This window comes from Falco peregrinus, unplaced genomic scaffold, assembly GCF_023634155.1.
Source record: "Falco peregrinus isolate bFalPer1 unplaced genomic scaffold, bFalPer1.pri scaffold_42, whole genome shotgun sequence".
Lineage (NCBI taxonomy): Eukaryota > Metazoa > Chordata > Aves > Falconiformes > Falconidae > Falco > Falco peregrinus.
In genome coordinates, this window is record NW_026599609.1 from 1843849 (window position 1) to 1862091 (window position 18243).

At 51.9% G+C, this 18243-nt stretch overlaps 3 protein-coding genes across 3 annotated transcripts; all 3 read left to right on the forward strand.

Annotated features, from left to right (window-relative positions):
* The first annotated feature begins 256 nt into the window (after nt 1-256).
* LOC129783504 (tubulin alpha-3 chain-like) lies at nt 257-2675 on the forward strand. The gene is made up of 3 exons (XM_055793460.1): nt 257-449; nt 646-794; nt 1648-2675. Exons 1-3 carry the CDS (start codon nt 272-274, stop codon nt 2626-2628), a joined length of 1308 nt encoding a protein of 435 aa, XP_055649435.1. The 5' UTR covers nt 257-271; the 3' UTR covers nt 2629-2675.
* Nucleotides 2676-6342: 3667 nt separating this feature from the next.
* Nucleotides 6343-6813, forward strand: LOC129783468 (urocortin-3-like). Its single transcript, XM_055793427.1, has one exon. The coding sequence runs from the start codon at nt 6343-6345 to the stop codon at nt 6811-6813; it is 471 nt and encodes a 156-aa protein (XP_055649402.1).
* Nucleotides 6814-13469: 6656 nt separating this feature from the next.
* On the forward strand, nt 13470-15887 carry LOC129783500 (tubulin alpha-3 chain-like). Its single transcript, XM_055793456.1, has 3 exons — nt 13470-13662; nt 13859-14007; nt 14860-15887. Exons 1-3 carry the CDS (start codon nt 13485-13487, stop codon nt 15838-15840), a joined length of 1308 nt encoding a protein of 435 aa, XP_055649431.1. The 5' UTR covers nt 13470-13484; the 3' UTR covers nt 15841-15887.
* The last annotated feature ends 2356 nt before the right edge of the window (nt 15888-18243 follow it).

Sequence of the window (18243 nt, forward strand, 5' to 3'; positions counted from 1 at the left end):
TTGCAGCATCTCTCTGAAGTGCTAATGCTTATTTGTGGGTTGTTCGGCAGCTCTCGGGTGCCTGCTACAGAGAAAGTGTCCTGGCTGCCACCAAGCTGGGTTAATGTTCCTCTTGTCCATAGGTTGTTAGCCACATGCTCTATAAAGACATTCAGAAGTGCCCGCTTTAGTCTAATTCCTCAGTGTACACTCCTAACTTTCTCTTCTCTTCTCTCCCATTCCTGTGCAGAGGGAGTGTATTTCTATCCATATTGGCCAGGCTGGTGTCCAGATGGGCAATTCCTGTTGGGAATTATATTGCCTGGAGCACGGGATTGAGCCAGATGGATTCTTCCCCAGTGAATTCCCAGGGCAAGCAGACTCTTCCTTTGGGACCTTCTTCAGTGAGACAGGATCAGGGAAGTATGTACCCAGGGCAATATTTGTTGACCTAGAGTCTACTGTCATTGGTAAGTCATGGAAGGTCTCCAAAACTCTTGGCGGTGGGGGCAATAACTTCTCTGTACCTGAAGTGTGGTGTTGGCCACCTAAACTCTTGGAAGCTAGCAGCCTCACCATGTAAAACTGCATCTAAATTAGTGCAAGTAACTTGGTAGACAGCAGATCTTATGCTAGTGACACTCATGAGATCTCAATCCCCTCCAGATGAGATCAGGACTGGGATCTACCGCACGCTCTTCCACCCAGAGCAGCTCATCAGTGGCAAAGAAGATGCTGCCAACAACTATGCTCGGGGCCGCTACACCGTTGGGAAGGAGATCATTGACTCTGTTGTTGACAGAGCTCGTAAAATGGTAAAAACCTTGTGGAGGGTCGTCTGCATAGCGCTCTGGTTGCTTTTGCCCTGGCTGTCAAGAGATGCAATGGGCTGGGTGGCTGGAGTGGAGAGAGGGAGGCAGTGGTGAGACTAAACCAAGCATATCTTGGTTGGCTTGAAAATGCCACTGTGACCTGGAGCAACACAATGGGATGCCTGTGGGTGTAGGCCTTGCTGCTTGGGACTTAAGGGGAAAACCAGGGACTCAAGATGCCCCCAGCTTAAGCAGGAAAAGAAGCAGCTGCGACTTGACTGTCCAGGCAAGAGGGCTTTCCCCTAATGTGTGTAGGGTTTGCTGTGTCAATCCTGATCCAAAATCTTATCCCAAACAATGTCACATCTCAGCTTCTGGATAGTGGCTCCCCTTAGACCTCTCTTCCCTAGTGTGATAGTGTCTGGAGCATAAGGTTTCACCCACACAGACCTCAGAAGTGCTGTGATAACACTTGATTTAAGTGGAAACTTGTAGTGACTTTCAGACTTCTCCTAATCTTCTTGACTGTTAGTATTGTGAGTCTCTCTGACCTAATATGTCACTCCCTCAGGCCAGGCCTCCTTTCCTCCAAAAGTAGAAGATAATGTAAAAGCAGCTTAATTTGCTGTGTCTAACAGATCCCACCTTCTAGAAGTGAGAGGGTTGTGTGTAAGCAGTAAAAAAAAAAAAAAAAAAAAAAAAAAAAACAAAACCAAAAAAACCCAAAAAAAACCAAAACCCACAAACGCCCAAAGACTTGATCTTGATGGTTAAACACAGAACTTTAGCTTAAATCCAAGGACACCACAATAACTCCATTAACTCGGTCCTTCTGGTTCTTTCCCTGGTGCTCCAGACTGAGCAGTGCAGTGGCCTCCAAGGATTCCTGGTCTCCCATAGCTTTGGGGGAGGCACAGGCTCTGGGTTCACCTCCCTTCTCATGGAACGGCTCTCTGTGGAGTACAGCAAGAAGTCCAAGCTGGAGTTCTCTGTGTACCCAGCCCCACAGGTCTCCACAGCAGTGGTGGAGCCCTACAACTCTATCCTCACCACCCACACTACCCTGGAGCACTCGGACTGCTCCTTCATGGTGGACAACGAAGCCATCTATGACATCTGCAACCGCAACCTGGACATTGAGCGTCCCACCTACACCAACCTCAACAGGCTGATTGGGCAGATAGTCTCGTCAGTCACTGCCTCCTTGAGATTCAATGGTGCTCTGAATGTTGACCTGACTGAGTTTCAGACCAACCTGGTGCCCTACCCACGGATACACTTCCCGCTCACAACCTATGCACCCATCATCTCTGCGGAGAAAGCCTACCATGAGCGGCTGTCTGTGCCGGAGATCACCAATGCTTGCTTTGAGTTCTCCAACCAGATGGTGAAGTGTGACCCACGCCGTGGCAAGTACATGGCATGCTGCCTGCTGTACCGAGGTGACGTGGTGCCCAAGGATGTGAATGCAGCCATTGCAGCCATTAAAACACGCCGGTCGATCCAGTTTGTGGACTGGTGCCCCACAGGCTTCAAGGTGGGTATCAACTACCAGCCTCCCACGGTGGTGCCTGGGGGAGACCTGGCCAAGGTGCAGCGGGCTGTGTGCATGCTGAGCAACACCACGGCCATTGCGGAGGCATGGGCCCGTCTGGACCACAAGTTTGACCTGATGTATGCCAAGCGAGCCTTTGTGCACTGGTATGTGGGGGAGGGCATGGAGGAGGGGGAGTTTTCAGAGGCCAGAGAGGACCTGGCTGCCCTGGAGAAGGATTATGAGGAGGTTGGCAGGGACTCTGCAGATGGAGAAGATGAGGCTGATGAGGATGAGTATTAATGAACTGCAGTCTGTTCTTAATGAAGTCAGTCCTCTGTCATAAGGCTAAATTGGTTCTGAGTGCCTGGAGGTGCTAAAGGGTTGTCCTGAACAGCAATGCTACTGTTTGACGTATTATACCTTTTCTGCTTGCATAGTTTATGCTCTCATAGTGCACTTCTGTAGCATGGGTGTCTTGAGCTTTATCACACTGCTGTTTATTGATGAGTGAAGCTGAATAGGTGCCTGACTTAGTGCTGGGGACGCATCCTGCCTAGGCAGAGGATCTGGATTTCTAATCCAGGGGAATGTTGCAAGCTGCCTGCTTTGGCTAAAATGGCAAACTCTTGCTCTAGCTTTTACTGTAAAAGCACCTTTTAATTAGAAATGCACCTGTATACTTCTATGCAACTGTCTTTTTTTTTTTTTTTATTTGAATAAAGATTTTCTTTCTCTGAGTTCTTTGGACTTAATGAAGATTTATTCTGTGGGGTGGTCCCTTCTGTGTGGATGTTGTCCTGGGGAGAACAGCAAATGCTGATAAGAGTGTGCTCTGGGCAGGTCATCTGTAAGGATCATCAACAATAATTATTGCTGTGAGGCAAGTGTCTTATATCCTGCAGGGACTTGTCTGTCTGGAGCTGGATGCTGTTCTTCTTGCCACCAAGAGCAGCTCGGAGGAAGCATGTCTGGGAGAACAGGGAACCCCCAGTTTGACCAGTGCCATTACAGGGAGTGGCACCTGGGCAAAAAGTACTTTTCTGGTGGGGCTTTACCTCACCATCTTTGGTAAAGCCTGTTTGTTGCCCGAGCAAGTACTGGCTGGTGGAGCAGTGCTGTAGCTGTAGACTGGGGTCTTGCTCAGGGGTTGGTGCAAGCATGAGCTCAGTCCTGTGCACCTGGGGTTGGAGTTTGCCCTGAGGAGGTGTGCCAGGCCAATGTGATGGAGTGGCTCAGGAGGAAAAGCCATGAAAAGCCTCTGATAAGATATAGAGAAGGAGTGTTCATAAGCCTGTGGGGTAGGAGAATGGCTGGCTCCATGCTGCATGGAGTTATACACCACATTTGTTTGTTGTATACCCACTCCTCATTTTAATGCTGGGTTCTGTCTCAAAGTGAAGTCAGTCTCCCTCTGCCCCAGACCTCCTCCATACCCTGTAGCTACAGCTGCCCTCTGTCCTAATGGGGATGTGATTCTGGAGATGTTCCCAAAGTGATGCACTGGCAGGTACAGCCAGGGATGGTTAGAAGGATGGAGATGTGTTGCTGCCTCCTATAATTGGGAGGTGGAAAGAGCCCAGAGCTCATTGTTAGCTGCAGTTAGCCTAAAAAACCAGGGTGCTGGGAGCATGAATAGACAGTAGATGGGTCCTCCCATCTACTGTTGGGCTGAAGCCTCCTCTGTGCTCAACTCGCTGCTATGAAATTACCTCAGTGAAAATGTTAGGTATGGCCCACTGCTCTTGGGGAGGGTCATGATCCTGAGGGCTCTGCAAGGCCTTTTGAAGATATTCTGCCTCTCCACCCAGCAGCTCAGGACCAGGGTCCCAGGGAGAGCAGGGGTTGTAGACAAGGGTGAGAAATTTAGCAGCCTCTAAATTCATGCCACCCACCCTGCTAGCAGGGGCTGCCAGGATTTTCTTTTTTTTTTTTTTTTTTTTGTGAGGGGGACTGTTCCTTCTGAGGCTGAAACGCAGCTGCAAAGGGGGAGGTTTTGGGGTAGGAGAAAGATCTTCATCCTGTTAAGCTTTTGCAAGCAAAAAACTAAGTCCCAGTGTTTACATGTCTGAACTGGGGCTGAAGGAAGGAGAGGTTTGGGCCCTGAATTGCTCTTGCATGGGGGCTGTGTGCCTGGGGAAAGGTTTCCTCCCCCGTGCTGCCTGGGTCGTGCCATGGCTGCTGCATGTCCTCTGTCTCTCTTCTGGACACAGGGCAGAGTTAAGGGGGTGGCTGTTGCCTGGGGGTGGGTGTGTGTGTGTGTGTCTCTGTGGGGTTTTGTGCAGGGGCATGCGAGGCAAAGGAGTGGAAATTAAACAGGTCCTTCAAATCCTGCCTGTACGACCTGCCCCATTCTCCCCCTCTGAGGGACTGCAAAGGGCAGGGTTAAGGGGATAAACCTGTCCCAGTCTCCCCCTCCACAGGACGGTGATGGACAGTTAAAGTGACAGCAGTTTCAGGGACCGCGGCTCAGGGGGAAGAAGAGCAGGTCCAGGGTGACAACTCCTAGGGCAAGTGATTTGACTTGATTTTGATGGGTCTGAGGACATCTCCCCCACCCAGCAGCCCCTTATGCAGTGGTGCACAGCCTCCATACCCAGAAGATGCACATACTCCATCCCCAAAGACACAGACATCCATGGAGACCCAAGGGAGCCATCCTGCTCTGAAAGAACTTCCCACGGGCTTCCCCAGCCTCCCTGACACCTCCACACTCCTGTCCCCATGGGAAATAAATTAGCAGTTCGTGACCCCAAATCAGTGATGAAACCCCAGCCCCAGGCAGGGCCCTGCACCCCCGGGGACTGTCCCCTGGCCAGGGCTTGCCATGCGGTGCCCTTGCCACAAGGTGGGGTCTGAAGATCGGGAATGCCAGCACACCTCCAGGCGCTTGGAGGGGCCATGTGCCCTCAGGGCTGGCCCCAGGGACACTTTTCTGACCTCGACAGGGGCAAAGACCCTCACCATGAGATCCCCTGTGGCCTTTTCGGTGGTCTTTTTGAATGGTCGGGTGGGTATACAGGGCAATGGGTCGCTACTGGGAGAGACAGGACTCAGAGATGGGGAGGTTTTGTGGAGCAGGAGGGTTATCCCAAGGTTTTCAGTCCCCCTCAAGGCCCAGAAATGACTGTCTTTCAAGCAGGGAGTGACGCTGCTATGATGTTATTTTGGAGGTGGCCCCAGGTCCCCAGGCAGGGCTGTCCACAGGGGGACTGCACCCTAGATGGGCCATCAGATGGGGCAGCCCATCCTGAACGCAGGGTGGAGGGGGGTCCTGGGCATGGAGCCATGGGGTAACAGGCAGCCCTGGAGCACCCAGGGTCAGGGCTGGAGAAGGGACATGGGGCCATCACAGTGGACTGGTGGCAGATCACACCTCCAGCACTGGGGCTGACTGTCCCCCACTCTTCATGCCCTTTTCAGAAAGAGTTTTGTGAACAGGTGGAAGGGCAAGTTCTGGTTTCAAAGAGCACAGAAACATCTCTGGTGGCTTCAGACTGACCAGAGAGGAGCTGAAAGGAAAACCCACCTTTACAGCACCTGGTGGTACCCACAGTTACTCCATGGAGGAGTTAGCAAGGTAGAGAGGGCTGCAGGGAGGCTGCAATGAGATTCCTCCAGGCAAGGAGGTACCCACAGTAGAAACCATCTCTCCTGCAGCAGGCACTGGTGCTTCAGCAAATGGATGGCCAAATCCTTTCCTTCATGGAGACTGCAGCTTTGCAAAGCATTTTGGACATTCCACCTCCCACCCAGCACCCCAAAACCAAGGGCTGGGGGATTGCACCTTGGAGGAGGAGGCCCCAGGACAACTGATTCCCACCCACCTGTCCTAACCATTAGAGGGGATGGGGGAGACCTGGGAGGTGAAACCAAGAGTGCAGAATCTGGGAGAGGGACCCAGGTCTATGGGATGTGGGAGGATGGGGAGACAATGGTGCTCTATCCTGGGCCCGGCAGGATGCTCATGCCCATCTCTGCCCTCCCCTCACTCTCTCCATTGGGCAGGCCACCACAATGGCCCACACCAGGCTGCTGCTCCTCCTTGCCCTCCTCTGTGCTGCCGAGACTGGCCAAGCTCTCCACCTCTACAGCGCCGCCTCTATCTTCAGCTGCCTTAATGCGGCCCTTGCTGAAGCCCAGAAGAGCCGCCCAGAAGAAAACACCATCTTGGACAAGCGCAGTTTCGACTTGCCATCGCCAGAGGAGGTGTCAGATGAGGAGGTGGGGGAGGATGCGGTGGATGAAGAGATGGGGAAAAGGACGTTCCCAGGTGAAGGCCATTACAAATATGTCTCCCAGGCACAGGTAAAGGGGAAGACGTACCAAAACCGGGCCAAGAGCGACCGCCGCACCAAGGTCACCCTCTCCCTCGACGTCCCCACCAACATCATGAACGTTCTCTTCAACATCGCCAAAGCCAAGAACCTGCGGGCAAAGGCCGCCGCCAATGCTCACCTCATGGCCCAAATCGGGTGGCGGAAGTGACCCCCCACAGGGCAGGGGGGACTCAGAGCTGGGCTGGCTGCAAGGGGCCACCACCTGGCCCCAGCTTGCTGGCCAGACAGGACTGATGGCCGTGTACGATATCAGTGTTGTATATTTTTGACCCATAGAGCTACCTAACTTTCATACCTCTTCTTCCTCCTTCTCTCCTTCCCGATCTCCTCCATCCCTCCTCCTGGACATTTCCACGCGCGGGGAAGAGGCTTGTGTCTGCAGCAGGGCAAAGGGACGCATTGCCTCAGGAAGGTCTCTAATTAAAGCTACAATCTCTTGAGTTTCCAGTGCTTTGTTATCCCATCGCCTCCACTGGGTGCTCGATCAGGCCTGTCTGGGCCCACTGGGTTTCCAAAACCTCCCTCCAGCTCAACTTCACGGCCCTGTCTCCACCACCATCCAGACCCTACTCCCTCCCAAATTCTCCATACACAAGTTGTCCCTACACACAATCATTACTGCATTGGAAAGGGAAAAGCAAGAATGGGCAGGGGACCTCAAGAGGAATTTCCCAGTTTCCCCTTCTGGGGACTCTCTAGGTTTTAAGGTTGTTTTACAACCACTCCTTTCCCCACCAGCACCTTCAGCAGTTGCAGCTGGGACAGCATCAACCTTCCAATCCACATGGCCCTTCACAAGTGTTCCCAAGTCATCACTTGGCACTGGTCAGGGCCACCCCACAGCCTCAGGTGAGTCTGGACCCCAAGAGCTGCAGGTGCCTCCCTGGCTGCTCCAGATCCACCTCATGGGGTCTGTCCATGTTGCCCAGTCTATCCCTGCCCACCTTTCCCACCACTCTGCCTTTCCTGGTAGACCTCTGTACCGGTTTTTCAGTTGGTAGAGCTTCAGCTCCCTATGCGCAGACTTCAACATTCAACAACACAAACATTCACCCTGTTCTTTTCCACCTTCCGCTGAAGCCCAGCTCACCAAGCTCCCACCCCTTCACCTTAGACTATTTATCCCTTCCTCTAAATCTGCCATTCTCTTCACCTCCCAGCCCCGCTCCAAGATGAAACTTCATCTTCTGACCTCCATCTCTGCATGTAGCAGGCATGGGAGATGGAGAGAATTTGGCCTTTCTTTCCCAGAAGATGTTTATCAAAAGCAACAAAGCAGCTCCCACCAGCTCCATCTAGGGCATGGCCAGAGCACTCCGGGGGGACATTAAGAGGGGATAGATCTCCAGTTGAAGGGTTGGCAGATGGACTCACCAGCTCCATCTGAGGAGATGTAGGTGGAGGCATCTCCTCGCCGCCCCACCAAGCACCCAGAGGAGGCAACACAGCTGAATTCAGCCCCAGCAAGCCCATGCTCAGGTGGTCAAGGATCCTAGACGATCCACAGACCAGGGACTCAGGACCCAACCCCCAAAAGCAAAAACAAAAAAAAAGGAGTACACCAGGCCCTTCAGCATCTTCCTCTCATAGCACACATCTCCAGCAGACGACCCACCAACATGCCCACAGCATCTCTGTGCAATGGCCTCCTCCTGCCTCAGCTCCAAGGGTGTACAGGCGAGGTCTTTCCTTGTTGCAATCCGCTGTAGCCTTGCACTATATTGACCTTTAAGTACACTTTATGTATATAGCTTTATACATTTTTATAGCCCAACACCCTACACATCTATCCCCCACTGGTATGTTGAGCTCTCGTTCAGCAGGACATAGGCATTGTCCCCATTTTACACCCAGGGAAACTGAGGCACACACGCCCACTCACATCTGGTCAGGCAAAGCAGGGTACAGCAAAGTCAGACCTGTCTGGGCACCCAGCTGGACATACTCTCGTTCCTTTGTGGGGTCGTCCAGAGGTGCCCCAGGTTGTCAGAGTTCAGCCTTTTCTGGTGCAGAGATGTCTAGAGTAACCTTGGGCAGCAAGGAGCAACAGGGATTTGCTCAGAGCCGAGGGAGAAATCATTGCTCTGAGCAGAAAGTTGAAAAGACTTTCCCCTGTGCTCCCCGGTGAGCTCCAGTAAAGCACTGGTCCAGGCTGGGAACAGGCTTTTGTCCCCCACCAGCTGCCATGGGGATCTGCACCATCCCTGGTTTTGAGGTCCTTTTCCAGCACCAGGTTAGACAATGGGAATATCTCAGCCCCACTGGTGCCTGGAAATCAAAACATCACATGCCTGGGGCTCACGCTGAGTGAGCTCAGTGAGCTTCTGATCCCCTTTAATGAAGGCAATTAACATTGAAGTGACACCACGGAAGCAGATGAGCCAAGGTGTTTGCTGGCACCAGGCTGTGCTTGCACGTGCAAAGCTGAGACAGGGACAGCAGATACCAGCTGATAGTGAGTGATGGGGAAAGCAGAGATCCTCCATCCCCAGCTGCATCCCCGCCAGGGAGTCTCACACACACCCGGCACTGGCTTGGACGAACCCTCCCAAAATTAATCCTCCTTCTCAACCTCTGCCAAGCGAGACCAGGGGTTGCTTGGAGGGGCTGAAACACATGCAGATGTTGGAGGAGCCAGATTTCCTGAGGAAGCTGGATAGAAATAGGAGCACTGAAATCTCCATCAGCACCCATCTGTGCCTGGGAACATGTAGAGCCAAGGCTGCTGTGCTTGGAAAAGACATCATTGTTGATTGGGGTGATATGTGCAGTTTTGTAAAAGCCAGGTGAGGATTTGGTCTTTCCTGCCGTTTCATGCAGGAAGTCTTGGTATTGCACTCAAAAAGAGAGGTTTGCTCGGGCATGGGTGCACAGTTGCTGCACACTCACAACATACCTGCCTGCCTCCATTGCCAGGTCCCCTCCAGTCTCTTCATAATCCTTACCCCAGGCAGCCAGCTCTTCCCAGACCTCCAGGAATGCCCTCGTCCTCCTTCTCCTCCTCCACATGATAATGCTCAGAGGCTTCTTTCACCCACACCAGAGCAAACCAGAGATGCTGCAGTGATTTAGACAGCCCCCAAGGACAGCAGATCCTGAACCTCATCCTGGGATCAAGGAGGTCCCATGCCCATCTGGCTGAGGAAGGGATTCAGGCAGTGTAACTCAATGGGCATCAAGCATCTGGCCAAAAATGCACTCCCACTGTGCAAGGAGGTATCCACACTCACATCCATGGGGTCTTGGCTAAAAAAAACAAGATGATTTCCAGCAGCAACCACAGGCAGAGTTTGCCCATGCACCTCGGGACAGAGAGCAAGGGAACATGGCAGAGTTATATCAGGAGATGATCCCTAAGCAGGGTGGTGAGATGCACTTCAGGCTGCAGATACACCTAGAGGGAGCCATCCCTGGTGGCATCAAAGCCTGCTTCTGGGATGTCCTGTCCCATTCTTGGAATGTTTTGTCCCGCTCCTGGGATGTCCGGTCCTGCTCTGAGCTGGGCCAGCTGTAACCAACTCTTCCAGGAACAGGGCTAGCCCCGGCCACCCAGGAGCTCTGCATGGAACTCTGTCAACACGATTTGTGATATGAATAGGAGCACATAAAGATGCAAAAGCAACCCAATTATTTGAAGAAGGATAAGAAACTGCCCCCAGTTTCAGCCGCAGACCCACTGGCTGCTGGATGGGTGATTTGCTCTGCTCTATGTCCCTCTCACGTGCTTTTGCTGTGACTCTGGACTGTTGCCTTCCTGACCATTTTCTGTGAGTTGTGCCCTGGGGCAGTCCCATTTTCTGTTCCTCTTCTTAGAAGACCCCAACTTTCCCACTGAACCCAAGAGAGGTGGTAGGGCAGAGGGTAAACCACCCATATCCAGGGCACCAGACCATGAGACTTAGTAGGTCCCATGAAGCCCATCCCCATGTCTTAAGTCTAAATCAGATTTTACAACTTGTGTTTCTGGCCTCTGAGACATCCCATGTCCGTGAGGTTTTGCTTTTTTATATGCTGCACGGAGAATAAAACCATTGTCCATTTGCAAAGTGGTGGTCACATTGGTGCCCCTCAGTCCTGGCACTATGCCATATACTGTCACCTCTCTCCTTGTCTGTCCCAAGTCCCCCCAGACATCCATCAGCCCCACATCACAGAACAGCCTCAGCATCTCTGATGAATTTTTGCCACCTAACAGCTCTTATCCCTATCTTAGAGAAGGGACACTGAGGAACAGAAAAGTCCCATCTCCACCAGTGTTCCAGGACCACACAGGTCCTACATTCCCCTCTGGCAGTGAGGCCCATCTCCATGGGACAGGCTGGGGAGAGCTCCACTCTCTGCACTGTCAACGGCCTGGGGCCAGGAAAGGGGGATGCTGCAAAGTTCAGGCACAGCCAGGGTAGCTGGATTGCGTTCGATGGGCCAACACTGCCCTGGAGCTGGGAGAGCCCGGCTTCCTCATGGGGCACCAGTGCTGGAGAACCAATCCCAGCCCCATGACATCACCCCAGGGCAGGAGCCCCATTCTGCAACTCCTGTCCATCCCCAAGAGATTCAACAGACGTGCTGTTTGCATTTGGAAAAGGGCAATGGAACACAGAAAACACATTTCCAGCCCTGAGGATGGCAATGAAAGTTTTAAAAATTAGCATAATTCTTTAAATATATAAATAAATAATTCCACATGCTCCCCCACCCCCCAAAAATAACCATTCAAAGCTCCTTTTCTGATTTCACAGAAAGTGCTCTTAGACATCGTAGGGAAAGCAATTCTGAATGAATATTTAAAAGCCAAAGAAACTCCAAACTCTATGGGTTTGCAGGTGCAAATCCTTCAAAGAACCTTGATTACCCCACATGGCTATCCCTCCTGGAGCAGAAACACCTGAACCCTTTGCCAGCAGGTGGCTGCACAAGGAGGGGACAGGCGGGACCCCTCTAGCAGAGAGCCCAGCTCTACCTTCTATAAAAAGCCCAAGAGGGAGGCAGATAGGGTGTGCTCTCAGGGAGGTGGTTCTAAGTGTGGTAAGGGGTCCTGGAGGTTTGGAGCAATGGTGAGTAGCTGTGGGTCTGCTCTCTGATAGTCAGGGCTGGTCCTGCCTGGCTCTGCAGGAGGGTGAGGCTGGCGATGGCTTTTTTTTCCCAGTGAGATGTTTTGCCCCTGGCTGTGTGCTTCCGTGGGTGTAAAACTGGTTGTGGGGTATGGGGGAGCGTGTGAGCCCTGGACAAGGGGTTCCTAAAGGCGCAGAGCTTGTGCTTGGGCATGTCCAGTGCTGGGTTGGCTTTGCAAATGTTGGTGTCCCCCTCTTCCTGACCTAGGGAGGGCTACTCTGCTGAAATGCCTTCAGACCTGTTTATCCTTCTGTGTGAAGATATTTTGAAGGCATTGCTGGTGGTATTCAATACATGACTGAGCTAGGTGCCCATCTGGTGCTGCTGTGGGGCTGGGGCAGACCTGGAACAGGGGATGAAGGTCTCTCCTTGTGGAGACTGGTTCAGCATCCCTGTTCTGTCCTTGGCGTTGGGGGTGGCTAAGGCTGTCCTGGGACTGTTTAGGAAGAGAAGTGCAGTGGTGGTGGCTGAGGGCTGCTATATTAAACACCAACACTCAGGGCAGGACCCTCTGCTGTAGTGGAGGATGTTGCTGCCCTGTGTCTGTGCTTGGTAGGGGTCCTGCTGTGCCAGGCTTCTTGCAAGAAGATAACTTGAGAGTTGCTGTGCTGGTGCAGTGTCCTGCCTAGGCCACAGCTAAAAGCAGATGGTGAAGGCAGACTAAGGTTTGGGTAAGCCCATCTGACACTTTCTTATCTTGTAGCTCAGGGCTTCTTGAAATGGACGTGGTTTTTTTCCCTTAGTAAGCCTCAGTAGAAGTCTCTAGTCCAGTCTCTTTGAGCCCAAAAGCCTGGGTTTCACAGCCTCCTGTGTCAAGGAGTTCAACAGCACAACCACACTTTCTGTACAGGGACTCCTCTCTAGCCAAGCCAAGAGCAGTTGCTTTATGGGGCAATTACTAGTCTTGTATGGAGGTAATGAAGAAATGCTCTCTTGCTTGGATTCTCTCCAGCTGTCTCTAATCGGTGATCCTGCATAGCTGTATCTAATCTAAATGGAGATGAGAAACTACTCTGACAGTCAGTTCTTGAAGCTCAACAGCACTGGCTTCTCCCATCAGAGAGAAGCAGAGGGCTGCTGCTGCTGTCTGAGCCGGGAGAAGTCTGCCTGTACCTCCCTGGGAGGAGCATGGTGGGAGTGTTCCCACTGCTGCCTAAGGCTGGCTGGGCTGAATCATTCCCTCCTCTGCAGCTGAGAGCACCAGATACAGTACCTGGGAAGGCTGTCTGTGCCCTGTCTCCTGCCCCAAGGCAGGATCAGCAAAGCAAAGAGAAGAAACCATGAGCAGTTGGACCTGATAGCCACCATGTACTGTAGATTCAGCAGCTGGGCGTGGTGGCCTGCTTCTTGTAACAGGGCTCTTGAGCAATATGAGTGTTGGGATGCGGAGGGACCTGCCACAACACCCTGCTCTCTGCATCTGCCTTGCTGGGAGATTGCAGCATCTCTCTGAAGTGCTAATGCTTATTTGTGGGTTGTTCGGCAGCTCTCGGGTGCCTGCTACAGAGAAAGTGTCCTGGCTGCCACCAAGCTGGGTTAATGTTCCTCTTGTCCATAGGTTGTTAGCCACATGCTCTATAAAGACATTCAGAAGTGCCCGCTTTAGTCTAATTCCTCAGTGTACACTCCTAACTTTCTCTTCTCTTCTCTCCCATTCCTGTGCAGAGGGAGTGTATTTCTATCCATATTGGCCAGGCTGGTGTCCAGATGGGCAATTCCTGTTGGGAATTATATTGCCTGGAGCACGGGATTGAGCCAGATGGATTCTTCCCCAGTGAATTCCCAGGGCAAGCAGACTCTTCCTTTGGGACCTTCTTCAGTGAGACAGGATCAGGGAAGTATGTACCCAGGGCAATATTTGTTGACCTAGAGTCTACTGTCATTGGTAAGTCATGGAAGGTCTCCAAAACTCTTGGCGGTGGGGGCAATAACTTCTCTGTACCTGAAGTGTGGTGTTGGCCACCTAAACTCTTGGAAGCTAGCAGCCTCACCATGTAAAACTGCATCTAAATTAGTGCAAGTAACTTGGTAGACAGCAGATCTTATGCTAGTGACACTCATGAGATCTCAATCCCCTCCAGATGAGATCAGGACTGGGATCTACCGCACGCTCTTCCACCCAGAGCAGCTCATCAGTGGCAAAGAAGATGCTGCCAACAACTATGCTCGGGGCCGCTACACCGTTGGGAAGGAGATCATTGACTCTGTTGTTGACAGAGCTCGTAAAATGGTAAAAACCTTGTGGAGGGTCGTCTGCATAGCGCTCTGGTTGCTTTTGCCCTGGCTGTCAAGAGATGCAATGGGCTGGGTGGCTGGAGTGGAGAGAGGGAGGCAGTGGTGAGACTAAACCAAGCATATCTTGGTTGGCTTGAAAATGCCACTGTGACCTGGAGCAACACAATGGGATGCCTGTGGGTGTAGGCCTTGCTGCTTGGGACTTAAGGGGAAAACCAGGGACTCAAGATGCCCCCAGCTTAAGCAGGAAAAGAAGCAGCTGCGACTTGACTGTCCAGGCAAGAGGGCTTTCCCCTAATGTGTGTAGGGTTTGCTGTGTCAATCCTGATCCAAAATCTTATCCCAAACAATGTCACATCTCAGCTTCTGGATAGTGGCTCCCCTTAGACCTCTCTTCCCTAGTGTGATAGTGTCTGGAGCATAAGGTTTCACCCACACAGACCTCAGAAGTGCTGTGATAACACTTGATTTAAGTGGAAACTTGTAGTGACTTTCAGACTTCTCCTAATCTTCTTGACTGTTAGTATTGTGAGTCTCTCTGACCTAATATGTCACTCCCTCAGGCCAGGCCTCCTTTCCTCCAAAAGTAGAAGATAATGTAAAAGCAGCTTAATTTGCTGTGTCTAACAGATCCCACCTTCTAGAAGTGAGAGGGTTGTGTGTAAGCAGTAAAAAAAAAAAAAAAAAAAAAAAAAAAACAAAACCAAAAAAACCCAAAAAAAACCAAAACCCACAAACGCCCAAAGACTTGATCTTGATGGTTAAACACAGAACTTTAGCTTAAATCCAAGGACACCACAATAACTCCATTAACTCGGTCCTTCTGGTTCTTTCCCTGGTGCTCCAGACTGAGCAGTGCAGTGGCCTCCAAGGATTCCTGGTCTCCCATAGCTTTGGGGGAGGCACAGGCTCTGGGTTCACCTCCCTTCTCATGGAACGGCTCTCTGTGGAGTACAGCAAGAAGTCCAAGCTGGAGTTCTCTGTGTACCCAGCCCCACAGGTCTCCACAGCAGTGGTGGAGCCCTACAACTCTATCCTCACCACCCACACTACCCTGGAGCACTCGGACTGCTCCTTCATGGTGGACAACGAAGCCATCTATGACATCTGCAACCGCAACCTGGACATTGAGCGTCCCACCTACACCAACCTCAACAGGCTGATTGGGCAGATAGTCTCGTCAGTCACTGCCTCCTTGAGATTCAATGGTGCTCTGAATGTTGACCTGACTGAGTTTCAGACCAACCTGGTGCCCTACCCACGGATACACTTCCCGCTCACAACCTATGCACCCATCATCTCTGCGGAGAAAGCCTACCATGAGCAGCTGTCTGTGCCGGAGATCACCAATGCTTGCTTTGAGTTCTCCAACCAGATGGTGAAGTGTGACCCACGCCGTGGCAAGTACATGGCATGCTGCCTGCTGTACCGAGGTGACGTGGTGCCCAAGGATGTGAATGCAGCCATTGCAGCCATTAAAACACGCCGGTCGATCCAGTTTGTGGACTGGTGCCCCACAGGCTTCAAGGTGGGTATCAACTACCAGCCTCCCACGGTGGTGCCTGGGGGAGACCTGGCCAAGGTGCAGCGGGCTGTGTGCATGCTGAGCAACACCACGGCCATTGCGGAGGCATGGGCCCGTCTGGACCACAAGTTTGACCTGATGTATGCCAAGCGAGCCTTTGTGCACTGGTATGTGGGGGAGGGCATGGAGGAGGGGGAGTTTTCAGAGGCCAGAGAGGACCTGGCTGCCCTGGAGAAGGATTATGAGGAGGTTGGCAGGGACTCTGCAGATGGAGAAGATGAGGCTGATGAGGATGAGTATTAATGAACTGCAGTCTGTTCTTAATGAAGTCAGTCCTCTGTCATAAGGCTAAATTGGTTCTGAGTGCCTGGAGGTGCTAAAGGGTTGTCCTGAACAGCAATGCTACTGTTTGACGTATTATACCTTTTCTGCTTGCATAGTTTATGCTCTCATAGTGCACTTCTGTAGCATGGGTGTCTTGAGCTTTATCACACTGCTGTTTATTGATGAGTGAAGCTGAATAGGTGCCTGACTTAGTGCTGGGGACGCATCCTGCCTAGGCAGAGGATCTGGATTTCTAATCCAGGGGAATGTTGCAAGCTGCCTGCTTTGGCTAAAATGGCAAACTCTTGCTCTAGCTTTTACTGTAAAAGCACCTTTTAATTAGAAATGCACCTGTATACTTCTATGCAACTGTCTTTTTTTTTTTTTTTATTTGAATAAAGATTTTCTTTCTCTGAGTTCTTTGGACTTAATGAAGATTTATTCTGTGGGGTGGTCCCTTCTGTGTGGATGTTGTCCTGGGGAGAACAGCAAATGCTGATAAGAGTGTGCTCTGGGCAGGTCATCTGTAAGGATCATCAACAATAATTATTGCTGTGAGGCAAGTGTCTTATATCCTGCAGGGACTTGTCTGTCTGGAGCTGGATGCTGTTCTTCTTGCCACCAAGAGCAGCTCGGAGGAAGCATGTCTGGGAGAACAGGGAACCCCCAGTTTGACCAGTGCCATTACAGGGAGTGGCACCTGGGCAAAAAGTACTTTTCTGGTGGGGCTTTACCTCACCATCTTTGGTAAAGCCTGTTTGTTGCCCGAGCAAGTACTGGCTGGTGGAGCAGTGCTGTAGCTGTAGACTGGGGTCTTGCTCAGGGGTTGGTGCAAGCATGAGCTCAGTCCTGTGCACCTGGGGTTGGAGTTTGCCCTGAGGAGGTGTGCCAGGCCAATGTGATGGAGTGGCTCAGGAGGAAAAGCCATGAAAAGCCTCTGATAAGATATAGAGAAGGAGTGTTCATAAGCCTGTGGGGTAGGAGAATGGCTGGCTCCATGCTGCATGGAGTTATACACCACATTTGTTTGTTGTATACCCACTCCTCATTTTAATGCTGGGTTCTGTCTCAAAGTGAAGTCAGTCTCCCTCTGCCCCAGACCTCCTCCATACCCTGTAGCTACAGCTGCCCTCTGTCCTAATGGGGATGTGATTCTGGAGATGTTCCCAAAGTGATGCACTGGCAGGTACAGCCAGGGATGGTTAGAAGGATGGAGATGTGTTGCTGCCTCCTATAATTGGGAGGTGGAAAGAGCCCAGAGCTCATTGTTAGCTGCAGTTAGCCTAAAAAACCAGGGTGCTGGGAGCATGAATAGACAGTAGATGGGTCCTCCCATCTACTGTTGGGCTGAAGCCTCCTCTGTGCTCAACTCGCTGCTATGAAATTACCTCAGTGAAAATGTTAGGTATGGCCCACTGCTCTTGGGGAGGGTCATGATCCTGAGGGCTCTGCAAGGCCTTTTGAAGATATTCTGCCTCTCCACCCAGCAGCTCAGGACCAGGGTCCCAGGGAGAGCAGGGGTTGTAGACAAGGGTGAGAAATTTAGCAGCCTCTAAATTCATGCCACCCACCCTGCTAGCAGGGGCTGCCAGGATTTTCTTTTTTTTTTTTTTTTTTTTGTGAGGGGGACTGTTCCTTCTGAGGCTGAAACGCAGCTGCAAAGGGGGAGGTTTTGGGGTAGGAGAAAGATCTTCATCCTGTTAAGCTTTTGCAAGCAAAAAACTAAGTCCCAGTGTTTACATGTCTGAACTGGGGCTGAAGGAAGGAGAGGTTTGGGCCCTGAATTGCTCTTGCATGGGGGCTGTGTGCCTGGGGAAAGGTTTCCTCCCCCGTGCTGCCTGGGTCGTGCCATGGCTGCTGCATGTCCTCTGTCTCTCTTCTGGACACAGGGCAGAGTTAAGGGGGTGGCTGTTGCCTGGGGGTGTGTGTGTGTGTGTGTGTCTCTGTGGGGTTTTGTGCAGGGGCATGTGAGGCAAAGGAGTGGAAATTAAACAGGTCCTTCAAATCCTGCCTGTACGACCTGCCCCATTCTCCCCCTCTGAGGGACTGCAAAGGGCAGGGTTAAGGGGATAAACCTGTCCCAGTCTCCCCCTCCACAGGACGGTGATGGACAGTTAAAGTGACAGCAGTTTCAGGGACCGCGGCTCAGGGGGAAGAAGAGCAGGTCCAGGGTGACAACTCCTAGGGCAAGTGATTTGACTTGATTTTGATGGGTCTGAGGACATCTCCCCCACCCAGCAGCCCCTTATGCAGTGGTGCACAGCCTCCATACCCAGAAGATGCACATACTCCATCCCCAAAGACACAGACATCCATGGAGACCCAAGGGAGCCATCCTGCTCTGAAAGAACTTCCCACGGGCTTCCCCAGCCTCCCTGACAC